Here is a 26348-nt window from a genome sequence, read left to right as displayed (position 1 = left end):
TTAAAAAACAACACCACCGGATTAACGAACTACAAAATCAGAAAAATCCAGAACATACAGGCTAGACAGAAGATAGAATGTTTTAAAATTCCAGAGCAAAGGTAAAAGAGTGGGTGAAAAATTACAGCCTTTAAATTTTTTTATTTGTAACTACTCAATGTTACCTTTGTATTATTTTAATCCCAGTTTTTTATACATTAGACTGTTTCTGGGGAGTCAATCTTGGTGAATCTGGACTTGCAACTATCACACCTGTAAGGTCCTAAGCCACTTGTGCTCACAAGTATTGTTTAATTATTCCATTCTGTACAGCTGCATGTCTACAACTATCTCATTCCTGCCAGAGGAGGCATCTCCTCGTGAAACCAACACAGGTGAATTTAAATTGCTGTCTTGCATTTTACCCCTATTTTTGGGGTGTATAAAAGAATTTAAATAGCTAAAACCAAGAAATGACTGGAGAGAATTCTTAAGTAATGGGTGAAGACCTGATTCACCATTATGACCAATTCTAATGCTGACTGACATGCCAAAAAAAACGTATATTAAGTGATTCATTCACATCTTACCAACAGAACCAACACCTGCAGCTCTGAATTGTCCAAGAATGAGACTCTGCTCACTTTCTGCCAATGCCAACAGCAGCTCATATGCTTCTATGCACTGTTCACTGAAAGGGAAAACAAAAACCACACAAAATGTTAACTGCAATTTAAAGAAGAACAATACCTGCAATAGCAACAACAAAAAAAAGAGCTATCTGATTAACTGCACGATTCTCTACTACTCGTCTAGCAGCAGGGATATTAAAGAACATTATTCACATAGCCCCTGTTAGAAGCATTCAGCGGTCTCCCCATTTTTAGTGCCAGGTGGCCTCAAGTAATGTAACAAGCCAAGAGATAAGAGAGCATAACCCGAAATAAAGGAAGCTCCAGAAACATGTTTTAAACAGGCAACAATACAAACAGTGGTCAAGATCCCTTTGAGAAACTTTTCCCAGATCTTCTTACTATACAACATACAGTATTCTATACTCTACAATATAATTATACTACACAAAGTGTTGTAAGCAGGAAAGATGCAAGAAAAATACTTCTTTCTCTGTCCTGGCTGTAAGATGTTCCTCCTTATAGCAGAACAGCTTCCAATTATATTTATGAGTCATACAATCCCTGTTGCATTTTAATGTTTTTAAAAATACATACTGATATACTACTAGCAATTTACACTTCACTGCAATTTGCTCAAGGCTGATAGTAAAAGAATACATTCTTTAAAAGGCACAAAATTTGTTCCAAGACCAAACCTGCCAGTCCCAAATTAGTTGCAGTTGAAAGTGTTAAGTGACACTGTATTTTTGTGAACAGTTTGATGCAAGTTTAGATACTTACTACCAATACCAAGCCATTAATCCACAATTCCAACTAATGTAATACAAAGTCACTCTGAGTTATGTGGAGTATAACACTCTCTCCATTGTCTTGGGACAGGTACAGAGAACCTGTATCTTAAGGCTGGATTCAGCAACACAGTCTCAGCCTACACACAACCCCTAATTCAAATGTTAATTCAGTATTTAAGAATGAAGAGATAAACCTCTACATTCCTGTTAGATGGTCAACTACAGTTGAAATACACTGTAGGAATAACTCCAGTTGGGTAGTTTGTCAGGTAGTTTAACCAAAGGGGTGCTTTTTCAGGGAGAAAACAAAAAATAAACAGTACTACTATAGCACACCATCAAGTTCACTTAAACATTTCTACCAAGTCTCCCTCAGCTCCCTCTTCCTGCTGAGCCCCTTGTGTAGGTACATACCTGTATTGCAGTGCCAGCCTGAGGGCTGTGGCATTGGACTCGTACTTGCCCACAAGCATGCTCATCCTCTCTGCGTTGCTCTTGCACTCCTCCAGTGTTATTGTCAGCAAGTCATTCTGGGATTTCAGGTGTTCAATACGGCTGCAAAAAAACCAAGTAATGTGCAGCCTTCAAGCTTAACTTGCAGTCACTGTCCTGAAAATTCTAGGACAATCATACTTTCGAAGTGTTTTTAATGAAGATGGAAAAATCCATCAGTTCTGTATATCTTATCAAAAGACAAGAGATTAAGAAATTTTTCTTAGGTCATCCTCTTCTCCTCATAAAATGTAGTCATAACCCTGTGCAACAACAGCAAGCAGAAAGCTGTACCCTTGTTTTGCAGCCACAAGACTGCACAGGACAGTTTCATATTAACCTTTTGCTCAATTTTTCTGCCTTCATTCCTCACTTACTGCTGCCACATTTGCAATTTGTTTTAAATGGCATATTCATTAGTATGATTGTGGGTGTGTGCAGGGATCATGCAGTTGCATAAATGCCTCCTTTATTCTGAAAACCCAGAGTAACCATTCCACCTAAAGTCATGTTTGGGTTGTGATTAGAGAGGCAACTTCCAAACTACGAATGACGTTTCAGTGGAGCAATGTAACCTCCAAATGTTCTGGCAAAAGTCAAACAGAAGCTTAACTGTAATACCCTCCTAAATGAGGTTAACCCTGAAGATGAAAATGAAGATTCAGAGTATCAGTATTACTGTTTAGTCTCTCTCCTGACAACTGAACCACCAAACCACCACACATCGATGCCTAACTGTAAAAACTGGATATGTGCCAAAACCAGAGAGACAAACAATTTAAAACCTTGTACAGGTAGATAATGAAGAAATCCATGCCATCCAGAACTCTAAAATCACCGACTTCTTGACAAAGAAGACTGAGAAGGGCTAGTGTACGTGTTTGTCAGAACAAAGCCCTGACTTTTCTAGATGCAAGAACTGCCATTTTCTGTATCTTGACATCTTCTATAATGACACATGTTGTCAAAGCATAATTGTGCAGTGTACAGAAAAAAAGAAAAAAAAAGAAAACAAGAATCATGTTTTGCAGAACTACAAAAATATGAGCTATAAATAAAAAAAAGATATTGTACTGATCAGACTAAATTTGAGCTAGCTGTGGGGAAGACAGAATTTGGATAGAGACATGCTGAGACACGATTCTCATACACCCGATCCACAGTTTTGATTCTATGTGCCAAAAAAGACACGAAACACTGGTTTTGATAGAGCTTGCTAAAGGATAACACCAGCAGTATTTTAACTGCAACCAGAACGCTGAAATCCTTCTGCAGACAGTAACCTATTTGCTGGTATATATGCCACACCACCATGCATCAGTACATTTATTGAGACAGTTAAATGCTATTTTTCTGTTTCTTCAGGACAAAAAAAAGCAAGCTAATTTCAGAATAATGCAGACTAAGTTATGGGAGTCCTTATTTCAAGGAGTAATGTGTCTTATGAAAAAAAGATGCCATGACTACTTGGTCAGCCACAGAGAGGGACACTCCAGAGTGCAGAGAGGGGAAGGTGCTGTGCTGATCTAATACTGCACAAACAAACTCATACTCATGGGAAGAATCCTTAGTACATAATTCGATCTCCTCTGCAGCAAGCACATTCCATGCTTATCTGCAGCTGCCACAGCTGAGCAGGAACTGAATTAAGAACTGATCAAAAAGGGTAAAAATGGAATCAACTCTAATGAAGCTAACAGAAGACAACATGCGTGAGCACATCTAAATTTCTAGCTCACCTATTTAATCTCTCCGTCTCCACTTCAAACTCTCGGATTTTGCTTTCAGAGATAGCAGATCCATGTGAATAGAGAGTCTGGAAGATTTCCTGGATGTTTGAGCAGTCTTGGAGGGAATGTGCCAAATGTTCAGCCACGGTACTAGAGACCTGTACAGGGCAGTTAATAGATCATTGAGAAGAGATACCCACTGGATTTCTCCCAGATACTTTCTGCATTGAGAACTGCATTTGCTTGCATGCACTCAATTCAACGCACTCATTATTCAGTTTTTGTTATGAATTTTACATTGAATAGAACATTTACAAAATTCCAGTTTTAGAAGAGATTTTGTTCTAAAATTCTACTAACCAAGGGTGAAGTCCACTATTTCATTATACGTGAAATAATTCTTGAGAGTTTAGCAAAGGGTTAGAGCCAAGTTCTTCAGTAAAAGAAATATTAACACACAGTAACAGCAGTGTTACTGATTGAAACTGGCATTTCAAAAGCAGAATCCAGTTCACTGTTGGTTGAAGGTTGTGAAAATGAAAACTGGAGAGTCTTCCCGAAGAATATTTTGGTGGAACTGACTCCAAAATTTTCCTCTGGAAGTCACTTATCAGAATGCCTTCTAGCTACTGGTTTTGAGAAAATGGGAGCTTAATACAGGGTGAAATATTCTTTGTTGATGTATTTTTCTCCAACTAGCTTTTCAAGTATTTTCAGATAGTCCACATCATTAATTTTATTAAGAAAAGAATGCTTTTATTGGGAACATGGATCGTGCATGCACACAGTTCTTAGTCCTTACCCCTATGCTGCTGATTTCTGATCCTAAGACAGGTCTATCAGATGATGAAGACTCTGATCTTGTCTTTGACAACTTCACTCTTTCAGCAATCTGCAAGTCAGAATGCTGCACAGGTTACACAGCAGCCCACACCACATAAAGATCACACAAACCCCATCTGTTCTCTACTTATACTCGCAAAGCTGAAGCAAACTACTAGAGAACTGAGCCCTGCGTTGCAACTGAGAGAACTACAATCAAAAATGTTTAATTCCTTTCTACAGCGCAAGTTCACGGATCTGCTCAGCACTGCCCTAAACATCCCCCAGTTAATCCCATGCTCGCACAGCACAAAGTGAAGCCTGCTTTTCCCAGGTCATGAAAAGGGTCACAAAGACACAAACCCCACCTTGGCAATGGGAATGTCGTTGCTGCTGCTGCTGGTGCTCAGCTCTCCTGTGCTGGGGTTGACGGGGCGGTTGGCAGGAGTAAGGCGGCTCGGGCTGGACGGCCCCATGGCCTGCACACTCTGCAAACGAGTCTGCAGCTCCCGAACCTGCAATAAAACACAACATTCTGATTTTTCCACTTTTATGGTTTAAACAGTCTGGATATTTGCTCATTGTCTAGCCAAGTCTAATTGCTTCTGGCTTCAGCACAGAAGTTACAATTTTGTACTGCCAAAAAAGCCACAAAGTTTTCACATGGGGAGCAGATGAGTGTAGGTTATTTTAAAATCCCACAGCTATCAGTTTTTTAAAATATGTGCAATGTGGAAATATGCAGAATACTGTAGAATAAGTATTCAAAGTTTCAGCTGTACTATAGCTATAGAAATTATTCTCTCTGAGGTAAAGCTAAAGCTCCAGCCTACAATGATGATGGCTAAACAAATCAAATGACAATCCTCCTGTTAATGGAAAACTCCAGTACAAAAAAAATACTTGACATAAATAAATCACATGATGACTTGGTCATATTTAAAGGTTAAAGAAATTCAAACATTAATCATGCTTTGAAACTACAGTCAACTAAAACTACATTTAGTGAGTAATGTACAGACAAAAATAAATACCAGCAAAATACTCAACCAACAGTCTGCAAAAGCTCTCTGTAAACATACCCTGAAAACACAGCATGGTCCTCATAACAGATCAGATACTTGTAGAACTGATGTCAAAAGATTTTCAGTTTAAAGGTTAAAAAAAAAAAAAAAAGAAAGGTCTGCTGAAGCCAAACTATAGCTGTGCTAAAGATTACAGTGTTTACCTTGGAATAATTCTTAACAGACAAGGAATAAATGGCCTGCTTAACACAACAGTTATGACACAAGGTAAAGTGACAGAGCTCATTTTTCCCACAGATCTCAAATAGTGTGAGATAGGAGAAGGTGAAGGAAACCATCTAAGGAGGAAATTCACCTGAACACAGCTGTGCTTAAATACACAGGTTTCTATGCAACTTTGTTGGAATAGTCCCTCTACAAAACTGAACTTGAGAAATTTTATCAGAAGTCCAGTCAAGTAAAGTCCAGCCCATATCTCCCCTTGTATGTAGCATGAAATGCAACTGTGATTCCTACTGTCTAAAGAAATGTGGGATTTTATACTAAATACATTTATACAATGACTAAGCAAGCTGAAGTCCCTTAGTCAAAAAACCCCATATATAAAGTTGCATCAAAGCTTACACTTTCTTCAGTGTAGGTGCATCTGGACAGTGTTTATCAATCTCTGCTTGAAGCAGCAGCAGCAGTCATGTTCTCTGTAAAGAACACTTCAACTTACTGCAGAGAGGAAAGAGCTCAAATTGGAAAGCCTTCCAGTCACCAAGACAGTATTTTACGTCTCCTACAATCCTCTACAGCCTGCTCCTATTTCCTGAAGAGTACCCCCGCCTCTCCCTCTGTTGTATGCAAACTGAAGGACAGACTGCCTGCACACTTAGCGTCAAAAGAATTTTTAGGTATTTACAAATTCAAAAAAAGAAAAAAAAAGTCTGTGTATTTTACATAACAGGGTATTTTTAAAAAGCCATATATGGCAACAATAAAAACACAAAGTCACATTGCACTTCTAAGTTCCTCGTTCAGTTGTGGCAGAGCTACAAGGCTACACCTTGAACAAAATTATTCCAAAAAACAGAAGTACAAAAAAAATTCAAATCAATTCCCCCAGTGCTAAAAGTACTTGCTGAAAAATGGATATGGGTGCTTGACCCAGAATTATGTATCATAAATGCAATTATCTCATAAAGTTAACTGAGCAGAGCATATGAAGTGGACATCCATAGCACATATCTTCTACATATTTGCAGCTGCGACCTCCTTTGTTCATACAGACATATTTAGCTTCAACATGGGTACAGCTGCACTAACGCAAACCTTAAGGACAAAAGTGCTCTACTGGTCCAAACCAATAATTTCAGCCTGTTGATATGCATAAACCTGAAATAAACCATGCATGCATATTTTTGCTTGCAAATGTGGAATGCCAGTGCAGACAGGATTTGCACTGTAGTATTGACACTGAGGGGAAAAAAAAGCAACCCCAAAACGTCATTAAGTCAAAATTGCCATTTATTACTATTTCTTTCAACACAGGCTGTTTCAAATTAAATTCTCCAAGTCCTTAAGTTACAGCACTGTTTAAAAGCAAACAAATAGGAAGACCATTTGGATGTACTCTTTATGAAATAAAAGCCCAGCCTCCATGTGCAGTTTAAAAATTGCTAAAATGTTCACCTATGCTCAGAAGCCAGTCCTGAAAGATTGCAGTTCAAAAGCAAATAACATTTTAAATTTATGTGCAACCAGGAAAGAGAGTGGTAAAGTTGTTTAAATGCCAAGTGTTGGTAGACTCTGAAGTTCAGAACTATGTTATGCAAAGACTGTATCACACAAACTTTTAATGCAGATAGGTTTCCTTTATTCTGTGTTTTCTTACTGTGAAGTGACTATTGGCCAGGATTACAAAGCTAATTATTCATACAAATCTGTAAAACAACACTGGCAACAGAAAGAGAAATTAATACAGCTAAGAGTGTAGTCAGGTAAAGCTTTGCTCAGAAAAGCACTTCTAGAAGAAAACTCAGAGCACAGCACAATTAATCTGTGCAACTCACTGCCATGATAAGAAGCTGCCTGCTTATCTGTCCTTCTTGATGCATTTACTAAGTCAGGCCTTCATTTATGAAATTACATGCTGGACTGATTGCTATAAATAACTGCACTAATTTTAGCAACACTGTGTACTGGATGCTAATTCTAAGACGGATAAGAGGGTAAGTTTGTCTGACCGGTAAAATCACGCATGTCACAATTCACACATTCATCAAGGATCTCGTGGTTGGGCTGCCCATCTACCACACTGCCCAGAGACACATCAGGTAACTATTTCTGGTCACCAAAACCTCCATTTAAAATAGAGGAGTATGCAGCATCTCTTCAGAAAGTACTTTTTCACACTGGTAGCTATTCTACAGAAAAAAAACAAAGGATGACCAAAGAAGAGAAAAAAATACCCCAAACCCAAATCAGAGTTCATAAGAACCATTTTATTCTCTGGTTTAGTGAATGCACAGGTTATGGAAAGACTGGTTTTAAAGGCAAGATTAAAAATTGTCTGACCCCCTGTGTGAAGTCTTTAGCATCATTACCAATGTAATGTAAATGATTCTGAAGATTAACTCATAGAATGAAGGTAAACTGCAGTACTGCCATGAGACAATAAACACTTGGAAATGGGAGAGAGAGGAAGGGAATATCTTACAGGAAATTGATGACGAAATTGGCAAAATGCAATAGGTAAAGACAAGTATAGAAACAAACCCAAAAAAGTTACATTATAAGACAGGAAGAGTGTGGATTTCTGAGTTTGGGAGGAGGAATAACCAGGAAGGATTTAGGGAAAAATTTCTTGAGTCCTTGCATCACACTCGTTTAAACACAGAAACATGCAGAAGGGTATAAAAAATTGCCATAAAACTCCTGAAGCACTAAAATGAGGTGGAAACTGTCTGGCAAGCAGATCTTATTATTGGTTAGGAAAAAAAAAAGGAGTTGAGAATGAAGGGAAAAAGGAGAAATCCAGGGAAACATCTGTGAAATCCAGAAATAAATATACAGAAAGATCTTCCAAATGACTGAAGGTATTCCAAGAAATTACATAAGTAAAGAAGTGCTGGAACCCTGGAAATAGCAGGAGCACCTGCTCCTGCTCTTTCCAGAGTTCTAGCACTTCTGGAACCAGAATTAAGTGAGACACAAGGCAACAGAACCATTAGGTTTCAGACCAATGGTTGGCCTAGATACAGAAGAAAGGTCAGATGCAAACAGATGTTCTTAAGTTATTAATATAAACAAAAGTAACTCCAAATGTCACTTATTAATATTTTATGTTTTGCAATTGAACCAACTGTTGAGCTGCATTTCTAATTTTTTTTTCCTTTGAATGCAGAGAATTGGAGTAGGAAATAGTGAAAAATTAAATGCAATTTCTTATCACCTTAAGAACTAAAAAAAAAAAAAGAAAGCAAGAGTAGAAGAGAAAAGGGGCTGATGCACTATAGCAATGTTCAATTTATGAAACACTTAATAAGAAATTAACATGTGCCACAGACATGTTTGTCCAAATGCATCATGGGTTACAGAAAAATATTTCAGTGGAATATTTTCATTATTTGTAACCATGACTCTAAGAAGCATGTTTTTAGTCTTTGTATTTTGCACATGCATAGTGACAACTACATGATTCATTAACATATCCTAAATAAAACACCACACCTATGAACTGCCTGTTTCTGTCACTGATTTCCACATTCGAAGGACACCTGCTGCATTTGTTTCTAAACCAGTTGCAAATAAGGGTCATGCCCGTGATTGTTTTCGTTCTACTCTACTTGTGACCTGTTTCATCGTGTGGTATTTGAACCCTTCAAATAACAGCACTTTTCTCCCTCAGCATTTTAATGCTGCTTCATTTCCTTTCACCTATTATACAGAGGAGGAAGACGAAGTAGAGCAAACCACAAGGAGTGAACTTCTCCCGCTTTCTAATTTATTCATGCGTACTGCATATATGTGGAGGAGAAGATGCCAAATCAAACACCAGTGTAACAATTTGAGCTGCTCTGTTTGGTGAGGGTCTTTTCCAGCCAAAAAAAGGCCTTACCTTTCATTTAGTCCTAGTGTCAATCATTTTCAGCCAGATAATTTTCTGCCTCTTCTATATCTGAGCACCAGAGCAAACAAAGTTTGCGGAGTTCCTATATATTGTCTTTTGTGATCAATTGAGTATGGTAAAGAAATATTTCCTGGTATCTATAAGGTCAATTAAACACTGAGTATTTGTATCTCAGCTTGGAATCAGAAGTAAAATTACTTTGTTGATACCCAAGAGGAGATACTGCTGCATAAGCAAACACCATGCAAGTGAAGGATACAGAGAATGGAAATTGCTTTGGGCTGCTACCTCAGGTTTCTGGCGCTCATCAAAAGACAAAGGAGGCAGAACAGCTCCAGGGTCACTTTAAGCTGTGCAAGATGATCATAATCTCTAAGGGCCCATAATGTATCAGGGCTCTCCAGCAATCTGGAACAATACCTTCTGACCCCAAAGGGAATGACTACAAAACAAAGTCCAGCAGATCCTGCCAGCTTTGTGTCATCTGAGAACAGTGTGGGCCTAAGAACACCTGCGAGGCCAAGGATTCGAGTCCTGCTGTGAAAGGGGGAGGTTTCAACTGTTCACAAGAATAATGTATTTTGGGAGAGCCCTCTGCTCAAATCAAAGTTCTCTGGAGTGGGAAATGTGGGCAGCTGATGGGATCACACATAAAATACTAATTTTCTACTACTCCACAAATTATGTTTCTATTATGGTCTCAGTTGAAGACAGGTAATGAAGTGTTTTTGTTCTGGTAATTTTGGTGATTTCAGCTGAGCCTGAAGAAGGTACAGAAAAACCTTCACAACCAGAAGCATGGTATTAACTGAACAAGCTGACATACGGCTCATGCAGAACAGACTTAACAGACTTTCAGATCTGGAACTGCCTTTTAATTTCAGACTTAGTTTTTCAGAACACCCTCAGGGAAGCCTGAATGCTGCCCACATCCACTGCCTTTTATGCCAAACAACTCCGTAAGACTTTACTGAGGTACCACTCATCTGACAACTTTTATGGGTAGTAATTAAAAAACCCACTATTTTTACTTTACTGTCAGGATGGAGTTTATATGCTGTTTCACTGCTGCTCATCTGAATCCCCTGCTGAATAAAAGGGCTTTTGTGTAATAACAGAAATATTACTTTTTCTTCTACTATTTAAGCCTGTTACTCTGTGTAGCAGTTGTAAATAGTGCTGACCTGATTACAGCCTTATTCTCATGTAATAATAATAATCCCACAGACTGGTACAGAAGTTCCCCACCATCTTATCTGTATTACTGGATTCAGGATTATGGTCAGCTATGTGTAAGCAGTTTCTAGGGCACTGACTGGCCTGGATCTAAATAGATTTTATTTTTAATGCAGTAAAACAATGCAGAGGTAAAATAAACCTCTGCATGATGAAATTAGCTGTTACACTGCAGACAACCTACAGAAGTAAGCAATTACATCTCTCGCTAATGACCTGTGAGAAACAAACTCTGAATGTATGTTGTTTCTTAGCTACTGTTCCAGAGAGCAGCTCAATCTGTTAACTGAGCACAGTAAATACCTAATTAAATTAAATCTCCAACAAGCCTGAGAAAAAATGTATTGAAAGCACTCTGCTTGATTACAGGCATTGGTCTGAAGGAATAGACCTATTGATCTGGTCAACTTCAAGCTTGTTCACTTCATCCAATTTAATTTGAGAAGGACAATAACTAAATTTTAGTTTGGTCTCCTTTCCCACTCTCCAGGGAAATAATTTGAAGTGACTTTTGAGTTCAGGTTGCATATAGAAAATAGATCAAAAGGAAAATTTATTTTGTTGCCACTACGGACATGAAGTTACATTAAAAATGCAAATATGGTCTCTAGTGCAACAACTACATAGTGTGCAGACAGGGTCATATGTCATGAACAAAATTCTGTGGTGGGGGTAATAAATTAGTTTTTTTGCATGATAAGGATGATAGTAATTACCAGATTTCAGTAAAGTCCTCTAGTTACAAACAACTGAAACAAGCTGATGACCTTAATTCTGCTTCCAGCAGAGATACCTCCATAATAGAGAACTGGAACTGCTGGCAGCCAGACAAAACATAGTAGAATCATTAAAAGATGCTGAGGCTGGCTCTAGAATTAACGCAGCTGTATTAACTTGGCTTTTTCTGCTTTCCTTCAGATACAATCCTAATGTAATGATCCTGGTTTTAACAGGTATCCTTGCATATTAATATATTTCATTATACAAACATAACTTTAATATTTCAAAGCTCCATTTAGAAAGTAGTCAGTAGCTTTACTCCTTACTGTTTCTTCAGAATCAGAAACCTTCCTATTTCTTGGACACCCCATAGTCTAACTTTTGTGCCCCTACAGGCACAAGTGGTTTGTATTATTCCGTTCTTGCTCCAGTTTTGTTCCTGAGTTTAGAGAATCATTGCTCCCATTTTTATATTCTTTCTCTAGCATTTGTAAAGAGAAAACAAATTAAAAATTTGCTTTGCCATGCCGAACAGGACAAGTCCCTCCTCTACAGAACACGACCATTTCTTTGACCATTGTCTACATAATTTTTTGCCAATTTAAACTTCACCTTTAAGAGATAAGAATGACATATAACATTCCAGATCAGACCTCACCACTCTTTATACACTTTTTCCAGCCCCTACTGAAAATAACTTCTCTGGTACGTCATAGGACTGAATTTGTTACTATGGCTCAGTCATGCTGATCCCCGAGGAAACAACACCAACTCCTTCCCCTTTTCTGTTTCTCAACTGAGTAACTCCTGGATGTCAGCATAAATTCTTGTTACTGTTCTTTCAAATCCCTTAACTTGCATGCCATACTTCTCCAAACAGGAATCTTTTTGTATATTCAAGGCCACCTATCTTTCTCTTGTTTGATATCTCAGTATTCATCTGTGTCACCTGGAGTGTCAATAATTGCATTTGTGTAAGTAAATTTCTCAAGCACACACTTCAACTCTCTGCCTACTTGTGTTGATGTCCACTCCCTCAGTTTGGTAACAATCCAGTCAGTCCATAAACGCTACTTCTGTGGCTCAAGGGGTAGTATTGTCTCCACTAAAAAAAGCTGTCACTATCAGTCCAAAAACTTCAGGACTGAAAACAACCTACAGTATATGATAAGACAAAAATTTACAAAGCAAAAATCAAAGTGGTCTTGCTTTATATGATATGAGATTACTATTCTTGCCTCATAACACATTCCTTTTTAGTTTAGGCGAAGACAGGGAGTTTTGAAAGGTAAATTGAAGTGTCATACCTGAAGATTACAAATCTTACATGATGTAGGTTCATGCTTTATGGCACATGCATTATAACGGCATGGTCACTGCAGAACAATGTTAATTTAGAACAGCAAAAAAGCTCATCTGTTGCCAACAGGTAAAGAGTAATACTTGCAATAGTTTACCATGATATGGTGGTCTGAATTGTCATTTAGACTGAACACAAAATTGAAACTACCTGTTTTAAAAATTAAAAAACTTCATATCTAGACAAAACTCTGCATATTTACCAGGTACAAAGTTAACAAATTTTAAAAATAACTGAGATTGAGGTCACATTCTCTCAGATATTTCATCTTTTTTGTGAACAAATCTTCCCCCCTTATTTTTTTAACTTTGGACTCCACACAAAGCCTTTATCTGACCTTAAAGCATCGTAAAATGTAGACAGGGAAGCAGGACATGGCTGAAACTAGTCATTGTTCAGCATGAGAATTACTGCACACTAACAGGAGTCCTGCTTTTTGTCTTTCTGCTAATCACCAATTGAATTCCCATCAAAAACAAAGAAATATTTGTTGTTTACAAGGAAAAAACAGCCTCACAGGAAAATTCACTAGATGAACATCTGCTTTCTCTATAGCCAAGTTACGTATGCTTCCTTGAAGATGCATATCAGTTTTTCTGATTTCTGAAATCAGGCTGTTGTGCACGCTAGCTGTTTTTCACGCACTCTTTTTCAATTATGCTCAGTTCTGCCCTAGTTTTGTCATTTGTACAGCCCAGCTTTGAAAGCAAAAAGCCCTATAGCCAGCACAGGAAGTGAGATTAAAGAGAAGCCTGTTCTGGTGACAAAACCATACAGGCTGGAGGAAGAAGAGGGCATTATCTGTGCAGCAGCCTTACCCTTCTACGCAGCCTGTCCCTCTCCTCACGGACAGCGTTCATGGTGGCCTTGGTCCTGTTGAGCTCCTCCTCTTTGCTGCACAACATGGCTGTGAGGCTCTCATTCTCTTCCCGCAGGCCAGCCAGCTCCTTCTCCCACCGAGACCTCTCCTCAGACAGGTTTGGATAAAGGTCACGTCCCAGCACTCCCTCAATCTCCTCCACAGTCTGCAAAAAACACAGTCATCAACAAACAGAAAGGGGCAAAGACAACTGAGCAGGATTAATGGGTAGATGGGACAGAATTGTGCACTAACAGGCAACTCTACACACTTACATATACACTCCCAGCCTCTCAACACCATTAGTTTGCTTCTTTTGTTTGCTAAGTAATATCAAACAAAATTATTTTCTTTGACAGTTTGACCATTTCATTAAAACATTTCATACTGACAAACACCAAAGCAGACAAATACATGCAAATAAAACATGTCACCTGTGAATGACACTAATCCTGGTAGTTTAATCTCAGAATACTTTAGAACAAATTAATTACTCCTTGTCATGGGTGAGCATTGTACTTATTGTTTCCCTGCTAAGTAACAAGCAGAAATGGGCGGTCAGTGAATGTGCCTGATTTGTTGCTAGACTAATGCCACAAAAGGGCAATAAAAAGGCTGGGAGAGGATTAAAAGAGGGTTCTTCTTTCCTGTGTCCCTGAGTATGTTCTTTCCTTGAGGTGACAGCAAAATAAAAGAAAAAACTCTGGCCTTGACTAGGATTACAGGGGATGTTACAGCCTTTCTAGTACCTAAAAAAAGGCTTATTGGTTTCTCTGGGACACAATGGCATCCAGCACTTCCCATCCCACCTCTGTGCTCAGAGCTGTGTACACACTGCTCAGTTCAAGGGACATTCAGGAACTTACAGTGGGGAAAACTGAACTACAAGCACCCACCACCAGCAAGGGAATACTGCCATGCCTGAACTGTTAGGCTGGCCACTAACATGCTGAAACACAGCATAACAGCCTGTTGGGGAGCCACATGCAGTCTGGAATCTACTACCTAGTGGAGGCTGTGCCTCTGCTCCATGTCTAATTATGGAAGATATCTGCAACAAGCAAAACCACTCCAAATGCTGCCCATAAGCTTTTTAATCTTCCTGAAAGCAGTGTGTATTGAAATGATGGAAATGTGGAAAATAAAAGAATATATGACATCACTGTCAATGCAGAAAGTTTAATTAAATTGGCTAATCCAAAAACAAGTTACAGCCAAAGCCTATACTTTTACATCTAATATGGAAAATAACTGATGCACCAAGGTTAATAATAATCTATTTAGTTATTTTATTCAAAAGAACATTTAAATCCTGATGTATCCTTTCCAATTTGGCATATTCTAGGAATCTATGATTCTATATATTACTGAGTATTTACTGCTTTGTTTACTCCTTTAAATTCGGAGGGACCAAAAAAACCAACTAGAGTACAGATGAAAAAAATAAGCCTAGCTGGAGACACTTTTTTTTCTCCTGCAAGAAATCTTACCAGTGTTTTCAGCATTGTCTGACTTTGAGGTATCAATGAGATTTTATTATTTGTTCAGTTTATCCTTTTGAAGTGTATTTCATGTCTCTCTTACCTAAAACTGCAATACATTTCAGAGCCACAATTATGAAACTCTATTGACAGAGGATCAGAGTATCTACACTGTAATTCTGCTTACAGATTTGTCAGGAAACTGAAATTACTTTTCTGCAAAAGCAGAGGCTTGCAACATCTCTGTGAGGTGAAAGAAGCTGCAGGTCTCCAATGTTATTAGCTTCACTTGCACCCATAGGTCTCAAATTATGACCAGGTAAATTATTTCAACACAGCATGAGGGTGAGTTCAAGATCTGAATAAGCACAAGGTGGTTAATCTCACAATGTAAAGAGAAGCTCTGTAATGGCAGGAGCATCCTCTTTTGATGATGCCATCTTTATTTTAAACCTCTTTGTGGCTGATTTCTCCTCTCTCTTCTTCCCCCACAACACCCCCTGCTGTTTTTTCATCCCTCTAATTCAAAGTTCTGCTGCTGCCCCTTCCTCCCCATTCCCCATGCTCCAGTGTTGCTATTTTCCCAACCCCTTCCTAAACCACTGCTTCTCAGAACACTACCACTAGAGCAATTCTGTCATGTCCAATATGCTACCAACCATCCTCCATGGAAAATAAAACATAAACACTGTACACAGATATAGTTATGTAAAATAATGCTGATTAGTTTTCTTCAAAGCTGCACTATAGAGCAGTTTTTCTGGTGTGTTGCTGCACAGCAGATAATTCAGGTATTCAATCCCAAGTATGGGATTGAATTACAATGTCACATTCTAAGCACAGGGTAGCAGGATGTCATATGATGGTAATTCCAGTCTTGTCGCTGACACTGCCATCAGTGCTCTCTACCTTATTTTCTTTACAAGAAGTGTTGTGTTACAGATGAGATATCAGATTAAATCAGCAAGTATCAGGTTTAAAAGATACTGAAGCAGGACTTCTTCCCATGGTGTAACTCAATGGCAGAATTTATTCCTAACAGAATTTATGAAGGCCAAAAATTTAGACAGGTCCAAAAGCACACTGGATGTTAACAAAAAACAAAATTTCACTCATTACAATTCAACACAAAGACATAATCTTTGGTTCAAGTTTCTACAGACCCACTTTGCTGGAAGCATCTCTGAAGGAAGGGGAAGAACATACTACACATGTAATTTTTGATGCTGTCTTTCCATTAGCATCTGCCACTAGGTAGATGGACTTTTGGTCTGACCCAGTACAGCTGTTCTCATATTCTAAATGTTCCATACTTGGAAATACTTACAGCTTTTTTAATCAGAAAAATTTTAGTTAGGTATCTGTTACTGATGTGATCTCCAAAACAAACAAGGCATTAATCGGACTATTCTGTGGAAATTTTATTAACTCCTTTTCTTAAAGTATGCTTTTGTAACTGTTCAGTTAATAAGACAATCTGATAAATTTGATTTCAAGGTCTTTTCAGTTTCTGTGGGGCAGAACAATTGAGACAGCTAGGGTGACATAATTTGTATAAAAGAAGCAAAAAGTAATTCAGCAGCAACTGCAATAAAAGGAATCCAGTGAAATTTAACCACCAAAGCTGAAGGATTTAAAACATTTAAATGCATTAGTCTGTTGGTGAAAAAAAAAGCCAATTGCCAAAGCAAAAAGTAGTCAGCAGACTTCAGGTTTCCATTCACAATTCCACCCACTTTAAAATTCTCCCCATTTTTTCCTCTGAGGAAACATGAAAGCAGAAATTACCTGCAGCCAGGGGTGCAATGGTGGAGAGGGGCTCCATGTATGCGTTTCCCTCTGTTAAACATACCTCACTTCAGATACCTTTGTGGGCCTCACACAGGCTGATCTTTTCCTATTTCCCAGAATCCATAGCCTCTCTTTTGGTGAATAGTGACCTCTGAAAATAGCTAACACTCAAACTCTAAAAAGTACTTGGCAACATTCAAATTACTGATCCTAATCCTCTGAGATACTCAAATAAACTGCTTTAATACTGCTCCCAAGAGACCAGAAGTCAAATATACACACATTCTTCAAATTGTTACTCAACATTAATTGCTCTATATTTTGTTATATTCCTCAGGCACCACCAGGGAGAGAAGGAGCTTTTCCCAGTACTAGGACAAAGGGCTGTCAAAGCCATCCAGAATGGTCAGAGACCTCCTCACTGCAAGACCAATGTGTCAGTACAATTTTTCTTGTATAAATGAGTCATTGACACCTTTCCACCTGACACAAAAAGTTTGTTCATGTCTTCCCCTGTATATAGGAAGATTCTCTGTGGCTCTCTTGCTTTCAGGTTCTGAACTGCAGTGTCTTTTGTTACATGTGCCAGCAAACATCCATCCCCCTGTTCAGTTACACTCACAACATACAGATATCACTTGAATTATTTGTTCCTGAGGCTGATTTATCTCATTTGAATGAATGCACAACCAATGTTTAGTGTTAAATTACCTTTTGCTGTGCTGTGGGGAATGGTGTTCCCCAATTTAGTGTTCCCACTGAAACAACTCCAAACCACGCCCTATTCATTCACTTCCCAGTCCCCAGTGGAGGGGTAGAAAGGGAAATTATAGGCTCAAAATGCCAAGATCCAGGGTTGAGATAAAAACTATTTTCTGGAAACAGCAATGAGGTAAGAAAATGAACAGTAACAGCAAAAATACTAGTAAGGGATTGTGCAAGAAATGGGCAGTTTGCACATGAGCTCTCACCCCCAAGAATACATGACCAGGAAGGGACCCCTTCTCCCCTTCCTGGAAAATGAGGGATATAGGACAACCTGCCCATGTCCCCTCCTGGCTACTGTAAAAATTAGCCCAGTCCTGGCTGGAATCAGGACAGCTTTATATTTTAAGGCAGCCAATCACAACTTAACCAACCACAAACATACACAGTGTGTTTTCAGTCACTGGCCAATGATTACCTGTAGGACCTTGGGCAGGTGAGAGCTTGTTTGCTGGATAAGCAAAATTACTTAAGAAAGTAAATTAACTGTTGAGTATCCCCATTTCTCTTATCTTTGAAATGAGCATAGGACAAACACATTTCTGATCTGAGGTTCCAAAGTAGCTCCTCCTGGACCCTGGGAGGCGTAGAATAGGTCTGTTACTACTTACACACTGTGAACTCCAGTTGACTCCTGTGAAGTACTTTTAACACCTTTGGAAGCAAAGTGTGATTATGATTATTACAGAAGTGATCAGGTGTCTCAGGCAATGAACACACTGCATTTTAGAGCCTAATGTTACCATTACCTTAATAGCTAAATCACAATGTTCGCTGGCAGTAGTGAGTTGTTCAATGTGCCTGTCCACTTCTGCCACCGATAAACCGCAGCTGCTTTTCTTTCTCCCACAGACAACATTTTCCAGACCTGTCAGCACTCTCTGCAGTTCTGAATTCAAGTCACTACAGTTATCTAAAAGAAAGCAAGACAAAACAAAACAAACATCACAACAATTAGTGACTCAGTGAAAAAACAAACTCTCAGCCAGGAAGTGTCTGCTTCAGAACAGCCAGGACTGATACGGCTCAGAGAACGTCCTTGCACTCTGCCACTTTTTCCTCAACAACTGATAGGCTTAAATACCATAATCACACCAACTGAAATAATGAGCTACCTCTCATCTGACAACACCCCACAGCTTATCTGAAGTGTTCATTCTTTCTTCAAAACTCCCTCTTTTCTGAAGAACATTTCAAGATATTACATGCTTACATTCTGTGACTTTCTTTTATGTTGTTCTTTTGGCCATTCAAGGTCTATTATCCTGATTTTGTTGAAGTCATACATTCGACTCTGTAAATACAAGATTCTTCTGTCTGGTACATTCAGGGATGTTATGACTTGATGTTTTTCAGAGGAATTTTTGTAGTTCTACTTAGATATTGCCTGATTTTAAAAAGTCGTGGTGTTTACAGAAATGATCCCTACCAATAATCTTAGAGCCTGTGTTTTATTTTAACAGCTACTCCTTCAAATAAAATGGGTGAATATTCAGGGATCATAACACCACAGCTTTTGTTTCATACTACAACCATATTACCAGCTTATACACCAACGCTATTTTAATTGTAAAGTATCACACAGAATGACTTCCTTTCCTGTCTTCAGACAAACCTCCTCTAGTGTCCACTGCCATAGCATCCTCCACTTAGGTGAAAACAAGTGGGTCTCTGTACCTTGCTAGCTCACTCCATAAATTATTTTTGTTTCTCTTAGGTTCATCTCTGGTGAAGAACAGAGATGGCAGTAGTGCGTGGCAGATCCTAAGGGAGACCTGTGGCAGAATTCACCCTTGCGCTGTCTCCTGGATGTGCCAGCCAGTACTTCTGGCTGGCTAGGTCAGAGTCTGCAGTAGCTACCCATGGCAGAGCACACAAGGGGTGCACTATGAGGTTGCAGTGCACCCGCAGCTTCTCTATCCCACTAAAAACATTGGCAGGCATTCTTGGTGGAGGCTGTGATTCCTGTACTGCTGGTGAAAGCACTTCACCATGGTTAGAACTTCATGGTAGTCTCACGGCCCTGGACCTTGCAGGGCACTAAAGCAGTATGGCAGTGAACTGGGTTGGAATTGTAACAGACTTGAGTCACCAGATTATTGCAGACTGCCTTGAAACCTCCTTGTGCAAGGGAAGACTGAGAGCTGCTGGAAGGAATAGGAGGAACAGAAAGTAAAAAACTGCAAACTCATTATCATTAACCTAACTCCACAGCCTAACAGATATAAACACAAACCTACTGTTGACGAAAAAGAAGAGTTTAGAATGATGTTATAGCATTGCATGAAAAATTTGAATGGGCAACATATAAAAGTTTTTTCTGGGAAGTAATTTCACTAATTCCTAATTAGCAGCCACCCATGTGTTACAGTAATACCTAAAAGTCATCTTTGGGCGTCTCTGGATATATGCCCATCTCCTGTGCAGCCGAGGTTCCCTTTGTATGTCAATGCCTGAAAGTGTTCGACAACTATGTGGGTATGGCAGTGGAGGACAATAACTAAATTTAACGGTGCTCATGGTGGCAGTGCTGGGTTGCGGTTGGACTCAATGATGTCACAGATTTTTTCCAAACTTAATGATTCTACGTTTCTACAGTCAAGGTACAAAGATTACTTCACATCTAAGTTCACAGTCTGTAGAAGCTCAGCATCAATTGTGATTAACACATCCTATATTAATTCACTTCCTCACTAAATGCTTGGATTTGCATTTCAAAAGCTATGATACATTTCTGCTGTGGGAAGTCATCTCGTCTGCTAAGAACACAACTCACCGACATCCGCAGTGACCATGGTGGACTGGTTCTCTGGCACTGAGACAGAGTTCTGGTCCATGCTGCGCGAGTCTTCATTAACCTCTTGCTGGCTTTGGCTCAGCTCCGACCTCAGCTCCGAGTACTCATCCTCCTCCCTGACAGAGAGAGCAAAGGCAGAAATTAAATTGTTGGAGGAGAAGTGCATCTTCGTGACACTCATTTCAGACCCATAAGCTGAGCCACAGGATCCAATTCACACAAGTGTTTTGTCCAATCAGTAGAGATGACTTTAAACTTTCACTGCAAAGACACTGTGCCATGTCCATAACACCCACCCACAGCAGTTGTTGCCTGGCTTCCATTTCTTTATTCCCAACTTCATTATTTCTCCTGGACACTGGAGAAAAAAGCAGTGGGTGGAACTGAGTGCTACCAAGGATGTGTGCAAGTACATAGACTGCTCTGAAGTAACTTCCCAGATGATAATTTACACAAATCAGCACAAGTAGCTTTGATCCCCAAGTGGATTAGAAGTAACTGGTTTTGGTCTCTTTCTCAGTTCAAGGATGTCACCAGTTCGTGTGCAAAGTAGTCAGGCACATGCAAGTACCTGCATTTGTGAATCAAAATGCTCTTGGAGACTGGTTTTTTTTAATTTTCTCTTCCCAAAAGAGAGAGGAATAGATAAGTGAGCACTGCACTGAACAGCTGGAGTTAGTGGAAAAAGCCTCAGTTATCTAGGTTTTAGTTTATTTGTCAAGCTGGTTTAACTAAAATAATTGAGAACACAGAATACTTTAGCCAAAGCTAATGAGCTTAAAAAATTAGGGCTTTTCTCTCCTGTCTCCACACAGAGTTCAAAGCAGTGGGAAAGAAGATAAGTAAATGAATAATAGCTTTGCTTGCGAACATTTGTAAACGTTTTTTTCTTTTGATCCATTTGCTGATTTGACTCAGATTCACTTTTTTTTTTCTTTCATAGCAACTGTTTTTACATTAAAGTATCTATTTTAAACACTGGAAAAACACTAGTTTATCCAGGTGCAGGGCCCCCTCTGATAGAAAACAAACAGCCACCATTTTGTGCACACTAAATCACATGCAGAGATTAATTTTGCTGCAGATTCAGCAGAAAAGTGTGAGAATGGAACCATCTGGCTTTGGAAATGAGAAACAGCAAAGACCTATCTGGGGATCTCCATCTGGGAGGATTATCTATAATGTTAGGTCTGTTGTGTGTGTGCTACATGGTGATGAGCGTTTCTTGCAGGATTCAGCCAAGAGATGTGTCTCGATTTGTCAGGCACAACAGCAGACAAGATGGCCCATACATGCAGGCATCAATGACAGAAGTAAAGTCTGCTCTCAGAGATGCAGAGGTGAGAACTTAGTACCTCAATGAAACCCAAAAAAGGACTTCCAGCTTGCTTGCCAAGCAGGGTTTCCCAAGGTAGTGAGATGCAATTTCTACCATGCTCTTCTAGCCCTTACATTTGCTTCACTGCAAACAAAGTGCGACTTTAATAGAAGCACTTAATGTCTACTATTACTAAACAAAATGCAGGTCAGCTGGTAAACACTGAGATTTACATCAAAGAAAGATCTTGGAAGCACCAAGCAATACTTAAGAGAGTGATAGAACCTAGTAATGAATAGCAGGAGTTAAAACAGTGTAATGAAGACACATATGCATCAGTTAATGTCCATGAACCAGTCTATTATTAGACACAAAAAAAGCCACTAGTAATTAGCTTTAGACAAAACAATTACCAAGCACTCAAACAGTTGTAATTTTTCTGAAGGTAATTGATTTTTTTCATTTATGAAACAATTAGTCTTACATTTTTAAAACCTGAATTACCTCTACAAATGTATAAAAAGCTCTACTGGCCCTAAAGCAACAGCACACATAATAATAATAATTTTTCACCACTCTTCTTTGGGGTCTTCTTGCACAGATTTTTCTGTTTAAAATACAACACAGCCTCATCTAGCCAGCAGTAGTTCTGGGTTTTTCAGTTTAAGTGCCCCTCAGTATCTTGGGACAGTGAAAAGTATGTCATGCAGTAGGACTCTCACTCTTCTGATAATTCAAGCCAGAAAACAGTTTCTAAATGAACTAATGCTTTTAAAAACTGACCAGAAAGATCAGAAATCCATTTCAGACAATGTGGCAGCTTGGTCAATCAGTGCTCCACCATGAGAGAACAGACTGGAAACAGACTGACGGCAAGAATTCAAGGGGGAATTCAAGGGCACTGATACATCACAAATGTACGTCCTGCCATTAAAACTGATGCTGGCAGTAACAAAAGATGCTCTTTGAGACATTTCTGTCCAAAACAGAGGAAAGAGTCCTCCAGTGACACTGGAAATGCAAGGTGCTCGACAGCTGACAGTGACCAGCCACAGGACTCCAGCCACACAACCCAGAAGGTGGAGGCATTACAACTTCCTTATTACTGCCATTAGCGACAGCTTGGATGTAAAAAGCAGGCATTCGTTTTGTTATGGGCCCTGATGGTTCCACTTGCTGGAATGTCACGGTAAATTGGGGGCAATTAAGGCCAGATCAAGCCATTCTAAACACAGAGGATTGGAGGATTAGAGAAAAAAGCCTGTGGTTTTCAATTACTTCTTACCAATTGCTTTCTTGTCGATCAGGTGCAACCAAGAACCAGAGTGCTGCACAGACACTCAGAAAATTTTGTTAAAACAGTGAGCAAAATTGCACATTTTTCAGCATCCTTTCACACCACAGAACACTGGCAAGCTGCATGTTTTCTTCATGGTTGCAAACAGTCCATAGCTTTGTACTACAGGTGCCAGCAGTTTTTCAACAATCATTTAACTTTAAAAAACTATTTTTAAAACCCTCTTAAGACCCTCAGATAGAAAATACTACACGTGTATGTGCACAAAGATTGACTAGTCCCCCTGAACTAGCTCACTGTGAACAAATAGTGACACACTTGACACAGCACAGAAATTAATCACTGAGGGCAGGTGGAGGTGGGCACTGTACACTGAAGCCAACATTATCACATCCACATTGCCCTTTGCAATGAATCCAGTATGTGCTAGGTTCCACCTAGTGCATATTTAGAAGCCAGAATTAGACTTCCAGGTCACTGTGTACATGTGACTGTAAGTGCTGTGTTGTTTCTTGTGATGCTGTAGTCTCTTTGCTACCCTTCTTCTCCATTAACTTCCAACACTTTCTAAACGTATCTCAGAATAAAGTTGTAAGTCTGAACAAATTATTTTACAGTAATGGGTTATATTTACAGTAATGGGTTTCTTGACAACTGTTTCAAGTAATTCTTAGCAGAACAGAGTATACTTCTGTCTGGTATTGTTATAGTTGCTTGCTATTTTTAGAGTTGCAGATGTACCCAAACAGCCACTGGTTTAGAACTAAAAGCAATTAGACATCTCTCTTTTCCTTTTCTTGAACATCAATTTGACATCTAAGAAAAACTGTCAGTCACATGCTGAAGTTACAGATGATTTTGACAGCCGAAGAAATTATTAAGAAAAAAGAGACAAGTTTGAATGAATTGGAGGTTATACTAAAAACTTCTGAAGTCAGAAATTTTCACCTTGAATACAGATATTATTACATTTTAGTAGTCTACTGTGTAATTTCTAAATCCTTTTTGTCCTTGAGTTACTGGGTGTGTCCTTTGTGCCCAAGAATTTACAATACGATTCTGTGGGAAGATCCATTCAACGTGTTTTCCCATCTTCTAGGCTGTACACTTTGAGATAAAATTGCCTGCACCTTGTCAAAGGTCAGAGATCTTTGGCAACAGAGGCTCATCTACTTGCATGTGAGTATTTGAGTGCTGTAACTCATGCCTCTCTTTGGAGGGGGGATTCCAAACCAGCTAGGCTGTCCAGAACATCAGCAGTATGGAGATGAGACAATTGCAGATGAATGCTGGCTTGCTCCCCCAAGCATGGTGAACTCATTTTCCTCAAGGAATGCTGGAAGAATGCAGAGCAAGAGCTGCAGCTAAAGTCGTGAGGCCACACACATGGACCCAAGAAATGGCTGGCAAACCTAGAAAAATCCTGCAAACTTCTAAAAATATTCCTGTAGGATTACTGCTACTGGGATCAGCATATCAGACACACCTGGGAAGAGACACATGCATTGACATGTGACTTAAGGTCTCTTCTTTCCCAGGAAAGCTGTGGCTGCCTCAGTCCCAAAAGCATCCATGGCCAAACTAGACAGAGCCCTGAGCCACCTCGTCTTGTGGAAGGTGTCCCTGCCCATAGCAGGGGTTGGAACTAGATGGTCTTACAAGTCCCTTCCTACCCAAACCTCTCAATGATTCTAGAGATGCATTACTAAACTGCATGAGCAAAAGCCATTACACTTCTAAACTCTGACGCTGCAAAAGCAAAAAAACCCCAACACACATCAAAAAACAGAGACAAAAATTCTCAGAATGGAGAATATTAACCAGCTTATACAACCTGCCAACACTCCTCCTCAAACTGTTGCAACACCTTATTCAGATTTAAACACGGTGTATCCTTACTTTTTGTCCCACATTCTGAGGGCACTGCTCGCATTCAAATAAATATAATACAATTTAAAAGGATAGTCAGATACCCTTCATGAAGCACTGGTTTCTTCTAATTATTACCAAAATATTTTTGTGTTTAGGAACTATAAAGAATGTCATAGTGCAGAGGTACATGAAGCTACACGTTAGTTTATTTTTGTAATCTAAAATCAATATGTGAAAAAGGTGCACACAGTCACTGTGTCAGCATTGGGGAAACATTAATTGGTTATGCAATTATTGTAAATTCTGCTTCCAGAAAGACAGCCCAAATTTTGTGGCAGCACAAGTAAAGCTCCTGCTCAATACTACCTGCAGGTTTCAAAGAGAAAAATCAAAATTAAAATCCTTCTGTTTTAGACGAAAGTGTAACTGCTGAGGCCTCAGCAGGGCTGCGGTCCAGAACATCTTTACTCAGGACTGTTCTGCTCCAGCTCCTGGACTCAACAGCTCCCAGAGCCAAGGGTGGAGCGCTGTGAGTCACACCTGCTCCAGCAAGGACAGTAACTGCACCACCCTTGCTCTGTGGGATGCACAGACAACTTCTCAAGACTGACATATGTGCATCCCAGAGTGGATTTACAGAACGCCACAGTAGGAGGTATCAGTTCTCCTTCTTTCAGCTGGCCTTACAAACCCTGTGGAATCCATTCAGTTTCCATTTTCAGAAGGGATATTACTCCTCTGTTCCCCAGACACCAAATTATTGGCCTGCCAAAGAAAATAAGCTATTTCCATCATTAAAGGAAACAAAAAGAGCCACTAACTTAACAAACAATTTTTGTTCTTACTAATAAAACCAAAACAAATACAACCAGATGAGGCATTCCAGCCGTTTGAGCAAAACAAGCTCTCATATGATTGAATTAAACTGGAGTGGCATGATAATGGTGTGGCACCTGTTGCAGCAGTATTGTTCTGATGCCTTTAAAGGCCAGAACTGCCCAAAAGGGACAGAAAAACTTTATTTTTCATGAAAAGCAACATGTACATCCCATTAGGCTTGGTTCTTACACCTCACGTTCCTGTGCATGTCACAGCTGACTCATTCATGGACATGGTTAAACATTCAGAGTTATCCACCTGATTCCAGTAGCTTGTAATTGTACTCTACTTAGCATTTACTTTGCCACAAGGATTCCAAACACACCATTTTTATGAATTCTATGTAATAATTCTTCTTAAATGTCATAGAGTTTTTCTGTCA

At 39.3% G+C, this 26348-nt stretch overlaps 1 protein-coding gene across 2 annotated transcripts in view; it reads right to left on the bottom strand.

Annotated features, from left to right (window-relative positions):
- MCC (MCC regulator of WNT signaling pathway) overlaps positions 1–26348 on the bottom strand; it is a 180540-nt gene that overhangs the window by 30604 nt on the left and 123588 nt on the right. For both annotated transcript variants that reach the window (XM_039706390.1, XM_039706391.1), the window contains 8 exons: positions 20580–20716; positions 18553–18716; positions 13726–13932; positions 4818–4964; positions 4430–4519; positions 3637–3785; positions 1820–1960; positions 570–670 (listed from right to left, as the gene is read on the bottom strand). In XM_039706390.1, coding sequence (XP_039562324.1) covers positions 570–670; positions 1820–1960; positions 3637–3785; positions 4430–4519; positions 4818–4964; positions 13726–13932; positions 18553–18716; positions 20580–20716 — 1136 coding nt within the window. The remainder of the gene's footprint in view (positions 1–569; positions 671–1819; positions 1961–3636; positions 3786–4429; positions 4520–4817; positions 4965–13725; positions 13933–18552; positions 18717–20579; positions 20717–26348) is intronic.

This window comes from Passer montanus, unplaced genomic scaffold, assembly GCF_014805655.1.
Source record: "Passer montanus isolate IOZ18808 unplaced genomic scaffold, ASM1480565v1 scaffold190, whole genome shotgun sequence".
Taxonomy (NCBI): Eukaryota; Metazoa; Chordata; class Aves; order Passeriformes; family Passeridae; genus Passer; species Passer montanus.
This window is presented reverse-complemented; position numbering and strand designations above follow the sequence as displayed.